The sequence below is a fragment of the Hyla sarda genome, chromosome 1, assembly GCF_029499605.1.
Source record: "Hyla sarda isolate aHylSar1 chromosome 1, aHylSar1.hap1, whole genome shotgun sequence".
NCBI classification, from domain to species: Eukaryota; Metazoa; Chordata; class Amphibia; order Anura; family Hylidae; genus Hyla; species Hyla sarda.
The window spans coordinates 249,931,822-249,951,223 of record NC_079189.1 but is presented as its reverse complement, the minus strand read 5'-3'; the positions used below and the strand labels follow the sequence as shown (position 1 = coordinate 249,951,223).

Genomic DNA, 19,402 nt, shown 5'->3' with positions numbered 1-19,402 from the left:
GCCCTATGCATAGCACTGAACAGTATTAGCAATCAAGTGATTGCTATAGATAGTCCCCTATGGGGACATAAAAAGTGTAAAAAAGTAATAAAATGTTAAAAATAAATAAATAAAAAATAAATAAATAAAAAGTAAACAAAAATGTGAAAAATCCCCCCCCCCCAATAAAAATGTAAATTATCTCTCTTTCCCATTTTACCCCCAAAAAGTGTAATATATATATATATATATATATATATATATATATAAACATATTTGGTATTGCCGCGGGTGCAAATGTCTGATCAAAATATAATATTAATGATCCCATACGGTGAACGGCGTAAAACGTAAAAAATTCAAAAAAGGTTGAAAGTGCTGCTTTTTTTGCCACATTTTATAAGAAGTGATTTACAAGTTTCATATAAGCAAATGTGGTAAAGATAAAAAGTACATATCATGGCAGAAAAAATTAGCCCTCATACATTTCCGTATACAGAAAAATTAAAAAGTTATAGGAGGTCAAAATAGGGCGATTTTAACCTGTTAAGGACACAGGGCGTACAGGTACGCCCTGACAATTGAGGATACGGGGCGTATACACTGGGCGAATTTCGATCCCCGCTGCTCGCCGGGTGTGGACTTGACGGGGATGCCTGCTGAAATCATTCAGCAGGCACCACGTGCAAACCACCCCCCCCCCCCCCCACATGAAACAGATCACAGCAAATTGCCGCTCAATTCAGATGAGTGATTTGTGGCAATTCCGGGTCAATCGGGTCCCCGGTGACCGGGAAAAAAAGGGTGATAGGTGCCGTCTGAGACAGCACCTATCACCCTATAGCAGCAGGAGTGAGGTGGCACTGGTGCCACCTAACCATCGTCCTGATTCATTGGCCGGAATCAGGACTCTTGCTGTGATGGTGTCCCTAACAGCACCCGCTCCACCCATATTGCGGAGGGCGAGAGCGGGTTCCGGGAGCGAGTACCTGGAGTGGGGGCCCCCAATGCCCATCATTGGGGACCCCGGAGCGGAGACAGCAGCGGCGGTGGTAGGCAGGATCCGGCAGACCAGCAGCAGGAGGTAAGGCTGGCCTCCTGCTGTTGCTTAGCAGCAACTCCCAGCATGCACAAAAGGGCATGTTGGGAGTTGTTATGCAACAGCAGAAGGTTTGCCCCCCCCATGTGAATGCACAGGGTACATTCACACAGGCAGGGGTTTACAGCGAGTTTTCTGCTGTAAACCCCCACCTGTGTGAATGTACCCAAAAAACACTACACTACACTACACAAAATAAAAAGTAAAACACTACATATATGCCCTCCTTACACAGTACTACTCCCCCCACCTTGTTTAGGAAACACTGACACAGGGTTTTTTGGTGGCGGAAGCAAATCCCCAAGTTAGGCCTCAAATGCGCATGGCTCTCTCTCACTTCGGAGCCCTGTCGTATTTCATACCAACAGTTTAGTGCCACATATGGGGTATTTCCATACTCGGGAGAAATTGCGTTACAAATTTTGGGGGGATTTTTCTCCTTTTACCCCTTACGAAAAGATAAGGTTGGGGTTTACACCAGCATGTTTCTTTACACTAACATGCTGATGTTGCTGCATACTGTACTTTTAATTTTCACATGCGGTAACAAGGAGCCTTTATTTCCATTTACCCCTTGTAAAAAAAAAATCTAATATAAAAGGCCCCTCAAATCCACTTCAAAACTGAATTGGTCCCTGAAAAATTCAAATTTTGAAAATTTTGTGAAAAATTGGAAAATTGCCGCTGAACTTTGAAGCCCTCTGATGTCTTCAAAAAGTAAAAATAGGACAATTTTATGATGCAAACATAAAGTAGACATATTGTATATGTGAATCAATATATACTTTTTTTGGTATGTCTATTTTCCTTACAGGCAGAGAGCTTCAAAGTTAGAAAAATGCAAAATGTTCACATTTTTCACCAACAAATGATGCAAGTATCGACGAAATGCACCAATATGTTAAAGTAGAATATGTCACGAAAAAACAAGCTCGGAATCAAATTCATAAGTTAATGCATCCCAGAGTTATTAATGCTTAAAGTGAGAGTGGTCAGATGTGCAAAAAATACTCTGGTCCTTAAAGGGGTATTCTGGACAAAAACATCTTATCCCCTATCCAAAGGATAGGGGATAAGATGTCTGATCATAGGGGGCCGCTGCTGGGACCCACCGTGATCTCCCTGCAGCACCCGCATTCTATGTGGGTCTGCGCCTCCAATTTCGGAAACCTCCGGGTTTCCGGGACTGGGGACATGACGTCACGCCACGCCACGCCTCCTCCATTCATGTCTATGGGAGGGGGCGTGATGGCCTGGAGGTTTCCAAAACTGGGGACGCAGCCTCGCATAGAATGCGGGTGCTGCAGGGAGATCCCGGGGGTCCCAGCAGCGTGCCCCCTGTAATCAGACATCTTATCCCCTATCCTTTAAGATGTTTTTGCTCGGAATACCCCTTTAAGAAGAAAATGGGCTTTGTCCTTAAGGGGTTAAGCATACCTATTTTGTACAAAAAGTTTTATGTTTTTTAAAAGCAGTAAAATAGTAGAAAGGTATGTAAAGATGGGTATCATTTTAATCATATTGACCCACAGAATAAAGAAAAATTGGCCTGGTCCTGAAGGCTAAAATGGGCTTTGTCAGATCCAAAAACATTTGATATGTTGTAAAGCATGCAAAACCAATAGGTTTTGCAATTGCTTTCATTAGAAAATGTTCAGTATTTCATACTGAAAAAGCCAGTCAAACAACTGCCCCCCCTGCCTGCTTGGACACATACTAGTCCTGCTGTGTCCATGTATCATCACCTATGTCATGGACACACTTCCTTGATTGACAGCTGTGAGAACAGGGCTCACAGCCGGAGGAAAAATCCTCCCACTGTCAGCTTGTGTCCCGCTACTGTCAGGGAGGACAAACTGGGAGTTGTAGTTTTGCTAATGCTAGGGGAGAGGTGAGCAGACGGCATACTGAGGGAGGGGGTGGAGACCTGCACAGTGAGGCCACGCCCCCCCCCCCCCCCCGCCCTTTAAGAGGAATTCAGACTAGTGAGCTAAATTAAAAGTGTAATAAAAAATAGATAAAGGTGATAGACAAATAAAAATTTGATGTACATGGTGAGGATTAGGTACTAAATGATATATAAAAAAAAATGTTTTTTGTTTGATCTGACGGGTACACTTTAAGGGGTTAAAAGACAAACTTGAAAACCACAATTCTGCTACTTTTATTTTTTTAGGGGGGTGTCGTGGGGGGGGGGGAGCTGTTCGTTTTTAGACAATGCACTGTACAAATAACTACTTAAAATTGCCCTATTCCAACCCCCTAAAATGTTCTAACTTCTCTGTATCTGGGGCTCGTTTTTTTGCGCTGTAAGTTTTTATAGGTTTCATGAGTATGTGACACTTTGATCACTTTTTAATAAAAAATTTTCTGGTATGTGATGTCACTAAAAATTAGCAATTTGTGACTTTGGTACATTTTTCCCATTCAGGCCGTCTACTGTACAGGATCATTAACATTATATTGTAATAGTCCAGACATTTCCCTATGCTGCAATACCAAATTTGTATATGCCAGCATTTCAAGCGAACAACTGTTTTTGCTGGGCAAATGGACATTTTTGTCATGAGACAAATTTAAATAAGATGTTGGACATTTAATGCAATTGCAATCATCAGATATAACAACACAACAGACTTTTTGGCCCAGATTTATCAAACTGTGTGAGAGAAAAAATGTTGTAATTTTCCCCCAGCAACCAATCACAGCTCAGCTTTCACTTTACCAGAGCTCGTTAGCTGAGCTGTGATTGGTTGCTGGGGGAAAATCATTCAATTTTTTTCTCTCACACAGTTTGATAAATCTGGGCCTTTATCTATTGCTCTTACAATTTACACACCTATAAAGGGCTGGGAACACACTGGATTTGTGGAGAATCATTGTTTGTTAAAGAGATTATTATTTTTCTTATTTGCAGGTAAAGGAGCATGTGTGAGACTGTTTTATATTTAATTGTAATAATAATGAGAATACTCCTATTTTAAAGTGCACTTACCACAGAAGAAAATATGTATTTTTGATCCTTTTCTTGAAGTAAAAGTAAGACATCTGTTAATAAAACTGCCAAGATATCTAGGGAAGAAAAAAATAATAATTTGGCTTAAAGGGGTACTCTGGCCCTAATACATCTTATCCCTTATCCAAAGGATAGGGGATAAGATGTGTGATCGTGGTCGTCCCGCCGCTTGGGATCCCCGCAATCTGTCATTCCGCACCCACCTTTGTGAGTCTCGGAGCCTCCAGCGCTGCGGAGAGCTCACAAAGGTGGGTGCGGAATGACAGATTGTGGGGGTCCCCAGCGGCAGGACGACCATGATCACACATCTTATCCCCTATCCTTTGTATTAAGGCCCGAGAACCCCTTTAACAGAGCAAGTGTTAAATGACCTCTCATGACCTGTATGTTTTAATAAATACTTGTATGTCCCATAAATAACAATTCAGGAACATCTTTTCTTAAATCTTCATGCAGCATTGTTCCTTCTAGTATTCTTACAAGAAAAGTAAATAGCCAACTGGGCGTTACCATCTGGGTGCATGTCCCCACGCTGTCTGGTACAGTTGGCTAGTTAGTCTAGTAAGAATGCCATAGGAACAGCACACAACAGAGTTATAAGAAACGATGTTCCAGAATTGTGAATTCATGGGGAATACAATTAAGTCCTAAAAGAGGCAAGCCAGGAGAAGCCACTTTTCCTTTGAAGTAAATCTTACTTACAGTCATGGCCGTAAATGTTGGCACCCCTGAAGTTTTTCTAGAAAATTAAGCATTTCTCACAGAAAAGGATTGCAGTAACACATGTTTTGCTATACGCATGTTTATTCCCTTTGTGTGTATTGGAACTAAACCAAAAAAAGGAGGAAAAAAAGCAAATTGGACATAATGTCACACCAAACTCCAAAAATGGGCTGGACAAAATTATTGGCACCCTTTCAAAATTGTGGAAAAATAAGATTGTTTCAAGCATGTGATGCTCTTTGAACTCACCTGGAGCAAGTAACAGGTGTGGGTAATATAAAAATCACACCTAAAAGCAGATAAAAAGGAGAGAAGTTCACTTAGTCTTTGCATTGTCTGTCTGTGTGTGCCACACTAAGCATGGACAGAAGAAAGAGGAGAAAAGAACTGCCTGAAGACTTGAGAACCAAATTTGTGGAAAAATATCAACAATCTCAAGGTTACAAGTCCATCTCCAGAGATCTAGATTTGCCTTTGTCTACAGTGCGCAACATTATCAAGAAGTTTGAAACCCATGGCACTGTAGCTAATCTACCTGGGGGTGGACGAAAGAGAAACATTTATGAAAGATGTCAATGCAGCATAGTCCGGGTGGTGGATAAGCAGCCCCAAACAAGTTCTAAATATATACAAGCTGCCTTGCAGCCTCAGGGAGCATCAGTGTCAGTGCGAACTATCCGTCGACATTTAAATGAAATAAAACACTATGGCAGGAGACCCAGGAGGACCCCACTGCTGACAAAGACATAAAAAAGCAAGACTACATTTTGCCAAAATGAACTTGAGTAAGCCAAAATCCTTCTGGGAAAACATCTTGTGGACAGATAGAGGTTTGTGGTAAAGTACATCATTCTACTGTTTACCGAAAACGGAGTGAGGCCTACAAAGAAAAGAACACAGTACCTACAGTGAAATATGGTGGAGGTTCAATGATGTTTTGCTGCCTCTGGCACTGGGTGCCATGAATGTGTGCAAGGCATCATGAAATCTGAGGATTACCAATGGATTTTGGGTCGCACTGTACAACCCAGTGTCAGAAAGCTGGGTTTGCATCCGAGATCTTGGGTCTTCCAGTAGGATAATGACCCCAAACATATGTCCAAGAAGCAACCAGAAATGGAAGGCAACAAAGTGCTGGAGAGTTCTGAAGTGGCCAGAAATGAGTCCAGATCTAAATCCCATTGAACACCTGTGGAGAGATCTTATAATTGCTGTTGGGAAAAGGTGCCCTTCCAATAAGAGAGACCTGGAGCAGTTTGCAAAGGAAGAGTGGTCCAACATTCCGTCTGGGAGGTGTAAAAAGCTTATTGATGGTTATAGGAAGCCATTGATTTCAGTTATTTTATCCAAAGGGTGTGAAACCAAATATTAAAGTTAAGGGTGCCAATAATTTTGTCCAGCCCATTTTTGGAGCATAATGTGACATGTCCAATTTGCTTTTTTTCCTGCCTTTTTTGGTTTAGTTCCAATAAACACTAAGGGAATAAACAGGTGTATTGCAAAAACATGTGTTACTGCAATCCTTTTCTGTGAGAAATACTTCATTTTCTTGAAATTTTTTTTAGGGGTGCCAACATTTACGGCCATGACTGTATCTACAGTAAAACCAAAGCATTCAAGCGTTTGTTTTGAGAATAATCCCTTACCTTTCAACCGTCCTGAAGCAGTTTTCCAGTAGAGCATGCCATCGTGAATAAGCCGTCTGCGCTGCATATCATGCTTCCTAAAAGTCATACCATTCTTCAGTTTGCCATAAGACTTTGGCTCCATCTTGCCTACGATATCATCCAGACGCTGTCCCTTTTCACTCATGTGAACACGAGAATCTACCTCTGTAATGCTTTCCTTTATTAGTGTGAGAGCCCGTGACAAAGCCTCAAAATCTTCAGTTCCCTCTGAACAAAGCAAAAAAATATCCATTAACAGGTTTGCTAATAAAAAAAAAAAAGCACTCCAGGATTTTTTTTTCTTATATAGTGCAGCTCAGAGAGTAATTTAGAAATTCTTGTGTATGCTATGTATATACCTATTTATTTTATGTGGCAGGCAGGCACAGGTTGTCAGTAATCTTAATTTCTACTTCCTCTCCGATATAGTTATCCTAATGCAGCCATACATTTTATACATTATCATATGAGATACAGTAGGTCTCCTTTTTCGTCAGCTTTAACATACATCTAGCAGTGTCAAGCTGTATCTTATAGGACACACTAGGGAATATGCTCACAGAGAAGGCAGAAAACATGAACAGGGGACTAGTATAATCTTGCAGCTAGTCATTATTTGGACCCACCTAATATATCACTGCCCTCTTGATCTCCTAGATATTCTATCTTCATCAGCACTCTGTTATGAAGGACACAGAAGAGTGGAGCTAGGTGGGGAGGGTCTGAGAGCTGCCAGGAGGCATCTGATAGGTGATTATGTCCTTTTGTAGTTCACAGAAAGTCAGCAACAAAGGAGAGACATATATGTTGTCTATACATTAGTGCATGTAATGTTCTGCTAAAATGTAGGGGTGCAAACTGCTGACCCTGAAGAGGGTGTTTCTTTAACCCCTTAACGACACAGGATGTAAATGTACGTCCAAGTGCCCTAGTACTTAACGCACCAGGATGTACATTTACGTCCTGTACATGACCACAAGCACCAAATTGGTGCTGGTGTCATGCGCGGTAGGTCCAGGCTGCTATCATCAGCCAAGGACCCGCCGGTAATGGCGCACATCAGCGATCGTGCATTAAGCCCTCAGATGTAGTGATCAATACAGATCACGGCATCTGCAGCAGTGCAGTCAGTAAAATGGATGATCGCTGCTGCGGGGATCTGATCATCCAGCATTGCGGCCGGAGGTCCCCTCACCTGCCTCCATCCGTCTCCTCATACCGCCGCCTATACAGAAAAATGAAAAAGTTATAGGTCGTCAAAATAGAGGGATTTTAAATGCACTAATTTGGTTAAAAAATTTAAGATTTTTTTAAAGCGGTAAAGTAATAGAAAAGTATGTAAACATGGGTATCGTTTTAAATTGTATTGATCAACAGAATGAAAAATACATTTTAATCGTAAATTGTACAGCTTGAAAACGAAACCCTCCAAAATGTGCAAAATTGTACTTTTCAATTTCCCCACACAAATAGTATTTTTTTAATTTCGCCATCCATTTTATGGTAAAATGAGTGATGTCATTACAAAGGACAACTGGTCACATAAAAAACAAGCCCTAATACTCATCTGTGGATGGAAATATATAAGAGTTATTATTTTTAGAAGGTGAGGAGGAAAAAACAAAAACGCTAAAATAAAATTGGCTGCGTCCTCAAGGCCATAATGGTCTGTGTCCTTAAGGGGTTAAAGGGAACAATGTATGCTGTTATTTTCCTGTCCTAAATGAGAAACAAGGGCCATAATAAAAGAATAAGAGAACCTGATAAGATGTTCCGGTGAATGATATTAAATAAAATCCATTAAAAACAACAAAGAATATTCCGTTTTCATATCATGTGTAAGTATTAGAAGTATGTCAAATAGGTCTAGAGAAATGTTAGGGTTTGCAATGTATTACAATAGTGCATATGATCTAGCAATTGATTGTGTTTGACTATTTGGCACCAATCAATAAATGTCCTTTTGGCAGGAGAATCTTAGATATTGTGAAGAAAATGTAATTGTAGTCATAGTATGGAAGCAGGGCAACAAAGTTTAGATTCTAGGTTAAACTGCCAGATTATCAAGTAACAAAGTTTACATAAAGAAAATTGTGGATTTTCCCATCTAAATGTTTAGTATACCTGAAGACCTAGCTTAACTATTTAAAGTAGTTATTTGTAACTCTAGAATTGACACATTGAGGTGACCGACTGGCTGAGCAGGCAGTTTCTGCACAAATGGGACATCATAGGAAGCAAGAAGAAACAATGAGCACAGCAACGGCTGTGGGATCCAAGCAGGAAAGTATGGTTTGTTTATTATTTTTGCAAGATTGGACTCATTTATAAAAATAAATTAAGGAAAGAAGGAAAGAAAAATTAGTGGTAGATGATATCTCAATGAACAAAAGAAGTACCAATCACACATAGGTATGTGACAAAGAAAGGGATGATGAGGAGCGGATATTCTCTGGAATTCTTAACACTAAACAAGAGAAGGTATTTGTATAAAAAGTATGTTGAGACGGTCACTTGTCTTTAGGTGTTTTAAGTGGCTTTAAATGTATTGTGTGTTATGGTGCAATAAAGATGTTATTAATTAATTTATGAGCTTGTTGAGCGCACTCTTTATATAGCATCTTTTTTTTTTACAAATATGCTGAGTGAGTAACATCATTATTTTTCCTTAGGGTACCCCCCACCCCTATCCTTTTTCTGGATTTCATATAACTAATACTATCAAGTAATTCTATTGGTATCATCCTCTCTGTGCTATGAACAGATTTAGTTAAACTACTTAAGAGCATAAACAGAGCACAGTAAAACAATGGTCTGTGAATAAAACAGTCTCTTCTAAACACAGAACAGTAATAAAAATACATTAGAAAGGCTTGGTTTAGACTTTATTTTTATACTACATTCAGAGTACGTGATGAGAAAACATGCCTACATAGTTACAAAATGTAAAGCTCAAACTTCTGCAAGTGTATATCGGGTATACTGACTTCCCCTTGAGGAATCACCCATGTCAAAAAGCCGTCTAAAAAAATTCCTCAAAACAGTTCCCATTTCCCCAAACAGTTTCCCATTTAAGGCTAATGATATAATTAGCACATAGTATTCGTTAAATACAAAGTGGATCCAAGGGGATTTTTAAAATAGGAAGACGGAATAGTCCATCAATATCAGATAGTTGGGAGCAGACTCCAGAACAGACTCTCTGAGACTGGTGCTGTCCATGTTCAGGTGAGCACAGTGGCCTCCTCTTTGCTTACAGTGCTCTATACTCCTGCATGCTGTACACCAATTAGCGGTTTTGCAGCTTTGTCCCATTCAAGTTCATGAAAATGCTGCCATAAAAAGGGCAACCACTACTATGTGCAGGAGTACAGACTCATGTATACAGACAGCCTGCTGCACTCAACTGGGCATGCACAGCCCCTGTACAAATAATCGACAGGGGAAGCTCAAAGTCCCCCACTCCCTCATGGCCAATAATCTGCTTCGATAGTCTTATCACAAAAATCCTCTCTGAGCGTCTATTCACACATTGATGCGCAGGATTTCAAGCTGTGTTCAGTCATTCAGTTGAAATTGAAATCTACGCATCAAATCTGCACAGAATACTGTATGTGTGAATAGAACATTAAAGAAGACAAGCTGCAAACAGTCAACAGACAAGGTTCCTCACAGAAATGACACATCAGTACAAAAAACATGGTCCCATACCTTCAGTGTTCTGAATAATTCTTTCCACCAAAACTGGATACTTTGTAATCCTCTGAGTAACCAATAGGATACACTCCAACACCCCCAGCCGTCTCACGATAGTAGAGTTACCAATTTTCTGTTTGACAGTAGGATATAAACAACAATGAGGCACTTTTTCAGATGGATTGTCTTTATTCATACATTTCAAACAAACTTTATTACAGTCAGTTAAAGGAGAACGCCAGTACATATGATCTTATCCCCTATTCACAGAATTGGGGATAAGTGTTTGATCTCAGTGGGTCCAACCGCTGGGAACCCACATAATATCCTGACCAACCCCTGGCTCTCCTTATGAACGGAGCGAACTCCGCACCATGCACGGATTACTGTTAACCCCCACACAAAGCGGTGGCCAACACGCTCCCTCCATCTATTTGTATGGGAGAGCCGGAGATACAGTGCTCATGTGTCTTTGGCTTTTCCATAGAGATACATGGAGGGGGCGTGTTGACCATCACTTATTCTTTAAAATGCAGGTAACAGTCAACAGCCGTAACAACAAAAAAGGCTAAATGAATAACATACAGTATCTCAAATAAGTGGGTCCACCCCTCGCATTTTTATAAATACTTTATTATTTCTTATCATGTGACAACACTGAAGAAATAACAATCCAATGCTACAATGTAAAGTAGTAAGCACCCAGCCTGTATAACAGTGTTTAATGTTGTTGTCCTCTCAAAATAACTTAATACAAAACCATTAATTTCTAAAGTTTGGCAACAAAAGTGAGTACACCCCTAAGTGTCCAAACTGAGCCCAAACAGCCATTTTTTCCTCTGTGATGCCATGTGACTCGTTATGTCTCAGAGGTAAATGGAGCACAGGTGTATTTAATTTGGTGTTACCACTCTCACACTCCCTAATACCAGTCACTCGAAGTTCAAGATGGCATCTCATAGCAAAGAACTCTGAGGATTTGAAAAAAAGAAATAGTCATTCTACATAAAGATGGCCTAGGCTAAAAGAAGATTACCATGACCTTGAAACTGAGCTGCAGCAATGTGGGCAAGACCATTCAACGGTTTTACAGCACAGGTTCCACACAGAACATGCCTTGCCATGGTCGACAAAAAAAAAAAAAAAAAAGCTGTGTGCATGTGCTCAGTGTCATATTCAGAGGTTGTCTTTGGAAATAAATGAGTGCTTCCAGAATTGCTGCAGAGGTCAAAGGGGTGGGAGTCTGCATGACTGTTGTCCCAGAAGGAAGCCTCTTCTAAAGATGATGCACAAGAAAACCTACAAACAGTTTGTTGAAGACAAACAGACTAAGGACATGGATTACTGGAACTGTGGTACGATGAAACCAAGATGAACTTATTTGGTTCTGAAGCTGTCAAGAGCAACCAGGTGAGGAGCACAAAAACAGGGGTGTCTCTTCTACAGTCAATCATGGTGGTGGGATTTTGATGGTCTGGGGCTGCACGAGTGCTACTGGTACTGGGGAGATTCAATTTATTAAGGGAATCATGAATTCCAAAATGTACTGTGACATACGGAAGCAGAGCATGATCCCCTCCTTTTCGAGACTAGCCCGCAGGGGAGTATTCCAACATAATAACGACCCCAAACACATCTCTAAGACTACTATTGGTGATGGACTGGCCATCCATGTCTCCAGACCTAAACCCTATTGAGTATCTCCGGGGCATCCTCAAACAGAAAAAGGGGGAGCTCAAGATCTTTAATATCCAACAGCTGTCATGTCATCATGGAGGACTCCAACTTGTAAAGCTCTGGTGAACTTCATGTCCAAGAGGCTTAAAGCACTGCTGAAAAATAATGGTGACAACACAAAATACTGACCCCTTGTGTACTTACTCTTGTTGCCAAGGTTTAGACATTAATGGCTGTGTGTTGAGCTTTTTTAAGATTTTTATAACACAAAACACTTGGTATCACAGGCAAATAATAAACCATAGGCTAGCAGTTTCATCATTATGCCACCAGAGGGAGCATAACACACACACAATGGCATTATTGCATCTCTTTCATTGAAATATCGTCATCTGGTTTACAAACCGTATCAGGATATGCTGAGTTAAAAGGAGGTTCCCTGAACATTACAGTAAATGGTGGGGCTACAAAACAGTGATGCATACGTTTATGTTTAGATGAAGATTCAAACAAACTGTCATCTGATTTATCAACATTTATAAGGGGGATTTTCTTTTTAATTGACTGCTCTACAGGGGCTGTAAAGTTAGTGTAGTTCATAATATAGTATAACCAAAAGAAAAGTAATCCTGGACTCACCGCATGGGTTCAATATATTCAGCTCATCTCAGGGATATCCCATCTGACAGGCAGGCGTGCTTGGCGTGGGGCGCTCAGAGACGCCTCTGAGCGCCCCACACAAAGCACACCTGCCTGTCAGATGGGATATCCCTGAGATGAGCTGAATATATTGAACCCATGCGGTGAGTGCAGGATTACTTTTCTTTTGGTTATATTATATACACTTACAATTGGTTTTGTTGATCCTAGCACCGCCATGGGACAAGCCTTTTATCTGATACCCCACGGAGTATATCCTTTGGTGTTCCAGCAGTACCATTGTTTCTGTCCTATACCATTAGTGGTGCCACTCAGTTCTATATTGTTGTTTATTCATAATATAGTGTCTGTACCTGTGTGTGATGGCTGGTATAATAATTCTTATGTGATCTTTCCCCTGATGTTTATTTTTGTCAGCATACAAAAGGACTGTTGTTTCAGCTTTTCCCAGATTGCTGTGCAGCCCGAGACATTACATCACTAGTCAGGTGTTAAAAGGGAACCTGCCTGTATTTCAATAGGTGGAGCGGTTGCTTGATGCGGGAAGATTCTCCACAGGGCTGCAGCTGTACTGCAATGGGTGGGGGGACATGTGCAGGAGGGAGATAAATTACCTCACACTTACAAAAAAGGGATCCTGGGACTTGTACAGGAACTAGCCAGTTCAAAAAAAGAAAGCAGCAGCGTTATAGTGGATAAAAACAGTAATTTAGCCCCAAGACAAGCACGTATCCTTCCTAAGCATGTCCATTACTGTCTGGCAGGTAAGTACTAAAATCACCTTCTAGTGGATAACCCCTTTAACGAAAATAATGTGTCTCTTTATTTAGTTGTAACTTTTTCTACCATATTGTAATTTCTTCTTCATATCACAAGCCCACTTCCAAATTTCAATTCATCATATGTTCATAAAATATGGTATAGGACAAAATGTGTAATTTTACTTATTTAACAGTATTAGTCTTAGACATATGATGTTCACACATACAAGATTATCTTACAAAATCCAGCATAAGGCCCCTTTCAAACTACAGGTATCATCCTGTAAAAACCTCAGTTATTACTCCTGTCAAATAGTCCTGAAAACTGCTTTCAAAAAATCCCCTTCACGTCAATGGGATTTTTTGACCATCCTTTTGCATCAGGTATGTCCATTTTTACTAATCTCTGTGCATGCACCAATTTTTGCTCCAGCAAAAAAAATAAAGGTGAAATAACGTCCGTTAAAATTTAACTTTGAAGTCTATGGGAAAACGGATGTTCACAAAAAAACATCCGTTATTATCCGTTTTTTTTATGATCCGTTTTTTGTACTGAGCATGCTCAGTACAGCATTACAACCAGGAAGTCACATGGAAATAAAATAACGGACTATAACGGGTGAAAACGGATGGCACATGTCTGTTATTTTGACAGAATGTCCGTTAAAATTGGTCATCAGTTATCATCTGTTGTATTCAGTTATTTTTTCCATTATTTCATGACCCGTTATTGCTGAATAATGGATGTCAGAATGCAGGAACATACCGGTAGTGTGAAAGGGGCCTTAGTGTGTATTCACATGTACAGTATCCTGAGCATATTTAATGAACAGGATTTGAAGCTGCAGATCTGAAGCTGTGTTCAGTCATTTGGTTTACATTTTAATCTGCAGGTTCAAATCCTTTGCACAATCCTGTACATATAAATACACGTGCGTATTTTCTGCTGCAGATCTGCTGCAGATTTGCTTGAGCAGATTTATCTACCCATTAAAGTCAATGGGCAGCAAAATCTGCAGCAGCAAATCTGCAGCAGATCTGCAGCAAAAATACACACGTGTGAACGCACCCTAAGGGTATGTTCACGATAGCATATTTTCTGCTGCAGATTGTGCTGAATACTGCTGAAGCAAATCTGCAGCAGATTTGCAGCAGAAAATACCCAAGTGTGAACATACCCTTAAAGTGGTAGTCACTGCTATCACTTTATATTGCAGGAAGCTATTGGGTTGGTCTCAGTTGTCTGGGGCTGTGACATGTCAGGACAAGTCAAGTAACTGACTTGACATAATAAAAGATTAGGTCAAGTATTTTGTTCCCAATAACGCAGTGTTTCCTAAACAGTGTACTGTCAGCTGTTGCAAAACTAAAACTCCTAGTATGCCCGGACAGCCTTTGGCCTTAGTTTTGCAACAGCTGGAGACACGCTGTTTGGAAAATGCTGCATTCTAAATGTGTTTGTTTGTCTACCCCAAATATTTAGGTTTTTTTTGTGGGACACATTGGGGAACTTTTTTGAACTTGTTTATTGATTATTGGAACTATTATCAATTTTTTTCATGTTAACAGCCCATTAGATCACGGTTACCAGTGACCTATATAGAAATAGAAAGACACAGAGAAGATGGGCTCTTGAAATAAAGAAGAAGAAGAAAAAAGAGGTTTGCCTAGAATAATGATGATGATCAGACCCACCCAGCCATGTGCTCATTTACACCCCTGTTTTCCATCAAAAAGGTCCACCTTTACTATTTATGAACCCTTTACTTACTTTCATTAGGTTCTGAAATTTCTTGTTCTCCCGCATAAGAAACTTGTAGTAACTGCCTGCTTTATTGTGTTGGCTGCAGAACATTCCATACGTATCCTTCATTCGCTCACCAGTGTCACCTGAAAACTGAGCACACAGGTCAAAAGGGTTACAAAGTGAGATAGTTAATATACAAATTATAGACTGGACAAAAAATAGCGGTTAAAGGATTCCATTCAACCTAAGTGGCCAGACTGTTCGGTACACCTGTCTGCCATGGGGTAAAAAGGGTAGTCCAGGGAACTAAACTTATCATGAGGGGGTGGTCCGACCGCTCTGGACTTAACCAAACTCCTGAGCGATCCGGCAACCCACCTTCTGAGATGAGCAGAAGAGACAGCCCGCTCAGCCAATCACCCGGCTGTAACTCCTGCTCGTCTTCAAAGTTGGGGGCCGGATTGCTCAGGAGTTTGGTTAAGTCTAGAGTCAGGACCCGTACAGGCACTCAAAGGGTCCCAGTGGTCGGACCCCAAATGATAAGACACTTATTTATCCCTTTAATACTATTTCTGTGTCCACAAGAGCAGTACAACCAATGCAAACAAAAACAGTACAATCCGCATGTTCAGCCAACAGCGATATTTCCTGACTGCCACTTGCTGGATAACACTCCCCCCTCTACCCCCATCTAAACCAGATTCTTCTGTAAAGATTTTTTTTTTCCTGACAAAATCACCACTATAATTCTGGGTGGTTATATTAACCCCTAAACGACCATGCTACAGGTCTATGAAACAAGCTCACATTAACCCTTTAGACCAGTTCTCAACTTTTTTCGCAACTGTACCTCCAAAGGGTGAAAGTACGTCCGCGGGTACCCCTTGTGCGGAACTTAAGCGCGAGGGGTACCCGCGGACAAAAATAAGACATAAAAGTACTTCATTTCATAATGGCGTGTGCTTACCTTTGAAATGTGAATCTTAAGCCCCTTGTGCCATTATTCCCTCCTCCCTCTGATCCCCTTTTGCCATAATCAGATAATGGCAAAAGGGAATCAAGAGGGAGGGGAGAATAATGGCACAAGGGAATTAAGATGGAGGGGGGTAAATGATATGATTCCCCCCCCCCCCCCTCCATATTAATCCCCTTGTTCCATTATTCCCCCCTCCCTCTGATCCCCTTTTGCCATTATTCCCCCTCTCCAATCCCCCTGGGCCAATATATGAGATACATACAATAACATCCTCCTATACTGGGATGTTACACTTAGTTTAAAATGCTTACCAGGCCAGTGTCTATCCCGTTCTGCGGGAGTCATAGGGCTGCACTGACGGGTGACGTCCTTCTGCGCAACATCAGGGACGTCAAATGTCAGACCCGGCAGCCACTGCAGCTAACCTAAAGTGGTGACTGCGGCATCCAATTCCCGCTCTGTGCTGACAAATACTGGCCAATGCATGGCCAGTATTTGTCAGCGAATTGCCGTACCCCCGCATAACCTTTGGCGTACCTCTGGTTTAGAACCCCTGCCACAATCAAGGTTGATGGCGTCATTTAAAATGCAGAAAATACACTCCCGGCAGCTCAGTGGAGCTGATTGGGATAATTGCAGGGAAATCGAAATGTCCCTATCAGCTGAGAGGATGGTGGGAGGGCCCTCACCTGTCTCCTTGCCGTCTGATTGGTTCTTCAAGGCTCCAGTCAGCCTCAGCAGACTGGAGCAATGGAACACTGATCAATGCTGTGGCACAGCATTAAACAGTGTATGCAATCTAATGATGGGGACTAAAAAAAATGTGTATAAAAAAAATGTGATTTAACCCCTTCCCTAATAAAAGTTTTAATCACCCCCCTTTCCCCATAAAAAAAATGTAAACAAAAATAAAAATTAAAAATATGTTGTACCGCCGGATGCGTAAACATCCAACTATATAAATGTAATGTTTATTAAACCACACGGTCAATGGTGTATACATAAGAAATACCAAAGTCCAGAATGGCGTATTTTTGGTCACAATTAACAAAACAAGTCCCATCAAAACAAAAACGATACCGATAAAAACTAAAGATCATGTCACAAAAAAATTAACCCTCATATAGCCCCTTATACGGAAAAATAAGTTATAATATGGTGTAATTTTTACCAAACATTGCTCTGCATAGAATGGGAGGCCCCCACCAATTTTGCCGCACAAATAATTTTTTTTTTGCCATAGATTTTGAAGTGAAATGATTGATGTCATTACAAAGTACAATTGGTGGAAAAAAGACAAAAGTGCAAAAATGAAAAAAAAAACGGAAAAAAAAACAGTCCTTAAGGGGTTAAAGAGGTTTGATTCTTAACAATGTAAGATATTCTTCTCCTTTTGCCAATGTTTAAAAATGTGTAAAAGATCCCCCTTGGGTTCTGAATAATCATTAGAAATACAATTATTTTTCTACAGCCCCTCCTTGCATTACACTTGTCAAATGGCTGAAACTGACGCCTGAAACAAAGAGATAGCAGCTCAGTACATATCAATATATCAGGCTGATGTGTTCTGCTTTGTGGTAAAAAAAAAAGGACAAATAATTAACAACCTATGTGGACAATAGGCTACTTTCTGGAGGTTCTCTCCATTCACATTGCTTTGTTGTATCCTGTCTGTCTGCATTTCTTTGATAAAAAGTATAAGACATGAAATGATGGTCAACAATTAACAAAAAAACTATAAACAAAAAAAAAACTAATATAAATAGTCAATTATACAGTTTTTGAAATAATTACAACTACTTCTAAGTAAAACTACGATTAGGCTTTAAAAATCTCATTAAGTTTTGTAGACATACACGCAGCTTGAACACCACAGCAAAATTTCAAGTTCTGCCTATGAACAAAGTTTGGTATGATCAAACAAGGACTAACATGAAAGAAGTTCTCACCTGTTGTACAAGGATATCTCCAACCTTCTGGATGATGTAATTTCGATCACTACCTTCTTCTAAGGACTCTTTACGTCTCTCCTTAAATCGTGCTAGAAACTGCTCATGTAGTTCCAGAAGTTCATCAACACATGGGAAGAGCTGGTGCACTTCTTTATTCCCATGCAGCTCTTCTCTCAAAGCTCGACAGTACACTTTCAACATGATTTTCAGGGTTCTTACATGGTGCATTTCTGTCTGCATAAGCTCTGAAAAAAAAAAAAAAGAAAGCTTATTATATTGATCATAGATAATATTAGCATGGAATTCTTTAGAAAATAGTAGTTTTTTCCCCACCGTAGATGACGTCCTGACGCTTAATGACCTCTTTCTTCTGCTTTTTGGCATATGGTGGCTCTACAGCACTACTCCAAGACTCAAACTCAAATTCAACTGCATCACCTTCTAGTTCAGCTCTCACAGAGGAATAAAAAGCATCTGAAATATCAAGAGAGTTACTAGATAAAACGCTCCTATCAATAAAATAAATTTCTAAATTGATTCAAAATTAGAATCTCTTTGACACTTCTAAAAACTTCATTAACAGTAGTTGATACGTAAACAATAATGGATGCATTAACAGAGACCATAGGTGGGCGCTGTGGGAAAAAGGCAGTGTGAGCATATGTTCTGCTTGAGGCAGGAAGAAGCGTCATCTGACGTGAATCGGACATTGCCTTGTCCCTGCACCTGTTCCACTCTCCCCCTTCCATGCTGTAGCGTGTCTTTCCTGTTTTGATTTTTGCCTCGATGTCGGAATAAATCATACCTTCACAGTCGTCTACTTGGTGAGTTGCCGTGTCTTCTTTTCCTTTCTTTGCTGGATAGGATATGTTCTGCTTGTTTTTCTCTATTTTTTCTAACTCCTTACTTCTACATCCTTCTCTCTTTCACATTATCACAAATTTCATGTCTATTTTTCCTCTTTATTTTTCTTTTACTGTCTTCTAGGGTTACCTAGTTGACTCTAATGTGCTACATGTTTATTCTTTAGGTCTACAGAGGTCAGCTCGACTGTCACTAATAGGGATCACTCAGTTAATGCTAAATACGAATTGTGTCCCAAGGTATTAAAAATATATTACAATCCTTCTACCCTAAGCACCAATGCATATGCACCAGATGCATACTATCCTGACCTCCTATCCCGTCCCCCTATCTCGACCTCCTATCCCGACCTCTAATATGTGTACCACGTATTCTAGAAATATCTCCAGCCGTACAGAAGTTATGTGGGAACATACATTTCCCATTGATTTGTATGGGACTTTAAGGGTTAAATTAACTATCCTATATTTTAAGTGGACATATAAGTAACATGTGTCAAGTATTATCGAAATATCTCCAGCCGTTTAGAAGTTATGCAGTAACATATTTCCCGTAGACTTGTATGGGACTTTAAATAAAAAACCC

At 40.3% G+C, this 19,402-nt stretch overlaps 1 protein-coding gene across 1 annotated transcript in view; it reads right to left on the bottom strand.

Moving 5' to 3' along the window:
- Positions 1–19,402, bottom strand: part of ARHGEF18 (Rho/Rac guanine nucleotide exchange factor 18) — a 328,222-nt gene that overhangs the window by 43,575 nt on the left and 265,245 nt on the right. The window contains exons 15-20 of the mRNA XM_056570400.1: positions 18,287–18,427; positions 17,951–18,198; positions 15,050–15,175; positions 10,196–10,313; positions 6,464–6,712; positions 4,074–4,150 (exon numbers count right to left, since the gene is read on the bottom strand). Of these exons, the coding sequence (XP_056426375.1) occupies positions 4,074–4,150; positions 6,464–6,712; positions 10,196–10,313; positions 15,050–15,175; positions 17,951–18,198; positions 18,287–18,427 (959 nt within the window). The remainder of the gene's footprint in view (positions 1–4,073; positions 4,151–6,463; positions 6,713–10,195; positions 10,314–15,049; positions 15,176–17,950; positions 18,199–18,286; positions 18,428–19,402) is intronic.